The 4353-nt window shown below is 56.4% G+C and overlaps 1 protein-coding gene across 1 annotated transcript; it reads left to right on the forward strand.

The window, feature by feature from the left end:
* The first annotated feature begins 459 nt into the window (after positions 1-459).
* On the forward strand, positions 460-3370 carry LOC125513950 (putative kinase-like protein TMKL1). The gene is made up of 2 exons (XM_048679185.1): positions 460-1669; positions 2431-3370. Exons 1-2 carry the CDS (start codon positions 1018-1020, stop codon positions 3015-3017), a joined length of 1239 nt encoding a protein of 412 aa, XP_048535142.1. The 5' UTR covers positions 460-1017; the 3' UTR covers positions 3018-3370.
* The last annotated feature ends 983 nt before the right edge of the window (positions 3371-4353 follow it).

A 4353-nucleotide genomic window follows, 5' to 3' on the forward strand; every position in this document is an offset into this window, starting at 1 on the left:
TGCCAAGATGACTTGGGGAGGAACTCCATAAAAAAAGAGAGGCAAAAACGGAGCTAGAAAAACTCGAGCAGCTTCGGCCATTTTGGAGCTCCGATTTTGTGTTTTGTCTTTACGGAGCTCCCCTGAAGTCACCTTGGCACCATTTTTTTGCAAGCTCCCAGAAAATTACATCATATCTACCGCAAACAAAATCATATGTTTTTTTTTCAATTTACTGTTCACGCTGTAGCAGATGAGCTCGGGCTCAGCCCCGAATCCAAAGCAGCCATATATACAGCACAAAACTGCCAACACCAAAGCTCAAAAGGCAGAAGTGAAAATTACCCGCCACCGAATACAACTGTGCCAAGCACAGACAGCAGCACTTTCATCCGGCGCAAGCCGGCCAGAGAGCAGCCAACAAACGAGCGTCGGGGCCGGTCCCTCGCCGCCCGCCGTCCATCTGTATGTCCCGTTTGCACCACAGCTCCACTGTTCCAGGCCAACCCTGCCGCGATAGTAATAGGGCACCTTCCAGTCCAGGCCAGCCAGGGTCCCGGCGACCCTCCTACTCCTACCCCTCCCAACTGCCGCTGCCACTGTGCTCACCGATTCTCAACGGAGGAAATGGCCATGCACAGCACACCACACCGCTAGGGTCGGTCCTCTACCTACCAACTCCCCCACTTTAACGCTAATCTCCAACAGAAAAAAGGCCAAAGGCGACGGAGGCTGGACTCACTGGACTGGAAGCCACCCGGCCGGCCTCCTCCTCCTCCTCCTCAGTAGCCCTCACTCTCCCACACTGCTCACTGGTTGGTCGACGATGATAAAAACCTCCACACGATAGGAATCTCAAGCCATCCTCCTCCTCCTCCTCCCGGCAGTTTCCTCCACGGCTCCACCACCCCGAGCCCAAGCCAACCGAGGCGCACGCCAAAGCGAGGGGCTTTGCCTCGAATCCTGGGCGAGCCGACCCACGAGCCCCACCACCACTGCTTTCGCCTTTCCGTTCATTTCAAGAACCGGCGTACGTACATGGAGCCGGCGGCGGCGGACGGGGCCTCGGACGAGCCGGTGCACAAGGGGCGGACCAACTCCATCCTGCTCCCCATCCTCGCCGTGCTCCTCGCCTACCTGCTCTACCGCTACCTCCGCCCGCGCCTCCGCGGCCTGCGCCTCGACCGCCTGCCCTTCCGCGTCCCGGACTGCCTCCGCCGCCGCGGCAATGCCACCCGGACCACCCTGCTGCCATACTTCGCGCCCATCGCCGACCGCCTCGGCGCGCTGCAGCCCTACCTCGGCCCCATCGCCGACCGCCTCGGGGTCGGCGGCCCGCACGGCCACGGCGGCGGGTACGGCGGCGCCGACGCGCTCGTCAGGTTCCCCGGCGGCGAGGGCCTGTCGGTGGCCGCCATCCTCGAGGCGCCCGGGGAGGTGGTGGCCAAGTCGTCGCACAGCACGCTCTACCGCGCCGCCATGCGCTCCGGGGAGACGGCCGTGCTGCTCCGGTTCGTGCGCCCCGCGTGCGCCGTGGGCGCCGACGAGGCCGCCGCCGCCGCGCGCCGGATCGGCGCCGTCAGCCACCCGAACCTCGTGCCGCTCCGCGCCGTGTACGTCGGGCCCAGGGGCGAGAAGCTGCTCGTGCACCCCTTCTACGCCGCCGGCTCGCTCCACCGATTCTTGCAAGGTCAGTGCATGCGCATCACTCACTCTTGCTTTGGTCGACATGTTCATCCTGATTCGTACAAATGCACAATTTTGCTACGTCAAAAGTGCACATGAGCCCACACCGCAAATGAAACTTTTTCTTATTCTATTTGTTGCGACGAGATCACACATGAAACATTATACAATTACATTTCGTCACAAAGGGAAAAGCATGGCGTGGTTGCGAAGCGAGTTCGAAGACTCCAAAAAGGCAGATCAGCAGCTTTCACTAAACAAAAATCATTTGGGCCATCAGTTTCAACTTTCTTTTTCGATAATCAGTATCAACTTTTGAGGCAATGTGGAATGTGTTACACAGTTTGGTTATGGTACAGAGTCCATTTCTTATTTCCAGTTCATGTTCGCTGGTTCTTATTATTATTGCCTACTGCGGCCAGGCAGGAAACATTTCTCTGCTTTGGTTGTTAGCCTGAGACCTCACATGACACTGTCCTGAAGCAATGGTCCTGGCCATTAATGTTACATAAGGTCATTAGATCACCCTTCACAATCGTGATCGTTGGGGCATACAATCATTCCAGTGTGTTGCTCAGTTAAAACAGTGGTTAGTGCTGTATAGACGTCTGTCAAACAGTAGTGAACATAGTCATTGTTGTGCCTTAATTGAAGGCACATGCACACATGTGCAGTCTTTTCAAGCCAAAACCATGCATTCATAATATTGGCATTTGTTGTGATGGTAGCTGATGATAGTCTGCCTGTGTGCTGCCATTTTCACAGAGGGGATCGCCGACTCGCAGAGATGGAGCCTGATCTGCAAGCTCTCCGTGTGCATCGCCAAGGGGCTCGACCACCTGCACACGGGGATGGAGAAGCCGATCATCCACGGCAACCTCAAGACGAGCAACATCCTCCTCGACGCCAGCTACGAGTGCAGGATCTCGGACTACGGCCTCTACCTCCTGCTCAACACCGGCGGCGCCCACGAGATGCTGGAGGCGTCGGCGGCGCAGGGGTACAAGGCGCCGGAGCTGGTCAAGATGAGGGACGCCACCAGGGAGAGCGACGTGTACAGCCTGGGCGTGGTGCTGCTGGAGATGCTCGCGCAGAAGGAGCCCGCCGGCGACGACGACCGCGCGCCCAGCTCCCGCGACATCTTCCTGCCGGCGTCGTTCAAGAACCTGGTGCTCGAGAGGAAGATCTCCGACGCCTTCAGCTCCGACCTCGTCAGGCAGAGCAGGAAGTCGGGGAACGAGAAGAAGCTGAACGCGTTCTTCGAGCTGGCCACGGCGTGCTGCAGCCCTTCGCCGTCGCTCCGGCCCAACACCAAGGAGATACTCAGAAGGCTTGAGGAGATAGCAAAATAATTAACTAAATGTGGGTAGGTTCACCATTCAGACGTAGCACGAGGCAAGGCTCAAGGAACGACTGAACCTCTGCTGGACGGAAAATTGGAGAATGGAGGCACACGGTTCAGATATCATGGAATGTGTATAGTCAGAGTGTAAGCGCAGTGGAGGCCATCGTCTCAAGAATATACTCATTGTACGTGATTTATTTTCTTGTGCTTTGCTTGAAACCGACCATGTACAAAGTGTTGAAAGAGTGGGGAAGGCGTATGCTGCATGTTCATGCATCAAAATCGCCATGTCGATGTAACCTTGGTCTGATCTGAGTGTTATATCAGATATGATTGGTATATAGGAGCATTTGCTGTGCAGCTTGTGATGTTCCCGGTGCATGTGCGGTTGTTCTACTTGTACGCACTGACAAGGGCCGGCAGGGAGTGATTCTCTCCAAGGGAATTATGCCCAGCGGTTGCCTGATTTCGGTCTCTGCACAGTCATGCTGTCCTTGACAGTGGCTAGATTCCGAAATAGTAAGAAATTAAGATTCGGAACTTTTGGTTGTAGCTATATTGCTCAGCGGCATGGCCTCAAAAACAGGTCACCATCCACCACCTTCTCTTTCGCCGACACCAAAAGCGTAGCGTCCGTAACACACGGGCCTACAGTCTGCTGATTTATTTCGTAACCTCCAAATGAATCGCCTATTCACTATCCCACGTCAACAAATGATCATGCTGTGCTAGCTTATAAGCTTACCAAAAAAATCTTCGGCTTGACGCCGGAAAAACTTAGTGATCATCTCGAGTCTCCTTGTCCCTGAATTATCGTAATGAGACGAAACATGAAAGGCGTGTGTCATGGCCTCCGCTGGCCGAGTGATTATCAGGTGGGTGAGGCCTTGATTTGTGCCACCGGTTAGCCGCGGCGTCTCTCTCGCAGCGCAGGGAAAGCGGCAGCACGTGAAGCGCCAACGAACCCACCGAGAAAACTTGGAGCAAGCCTCCAAGCCTCCAAGCCGGGACCGCCTCTCGTCGTCCTCCAACTCCGCGGCCCCCTAATGGTAGATCTTGTCGGCACGTACATACGTCCGTAGGCCGTGGCGTAGATCAAATGCCCCTGCGCGCGCTCAGGCCGGCCGGCCGGTCCGGTCCGGTGCACGGACGCCTGCGCTCGCCGTGCCGTATCATCAATTTGCTAATGCACATGTCCCTTGGTCACAAATCTTACGATGTGTACTGTCGACGCGTTTTTACTGCCTCTGGCCCGTTGCCGACGCCGACGCCGATGCCATGGCCGTGCGCCGTGGTCCTCGCCCGTCCATTCGCGGCTACTACAGTTGTGCGCGCCGTCCGTC

This window comes from Triticum urartu, chromosome 6, assembly GCF_003073215.2.
Source record: "Triticum urartu cultivar G1812 chromosome 6, Tu2.1, whole genome shotgun sequence".
Lineage (NCBI taxonomy): Eukaryota > Viridiplantae > Streptophyta > Magnoliopsida > Poales > Poaceae > Triticum > Triticum urartu.

What these genes read in the sequence shown, in the direction of transcription:
- LOC125513950 (XM_048679185.1), top strand. Translation starts at nt 1,018, where the DNA reads ATGGAGCCGGCGGCGGCGGACGGGGCCTCGGACGAGCCGGTGCACAAG. An exon ending in GCTCCACCGATTCTTGCAAG is followed by an intron (nt 1,670 to 2,430) that starts GTCAGTGCATGC and finishes CCATTTTCACAG; the next exon opens with AGGGGATCGCCGACTCGCAG.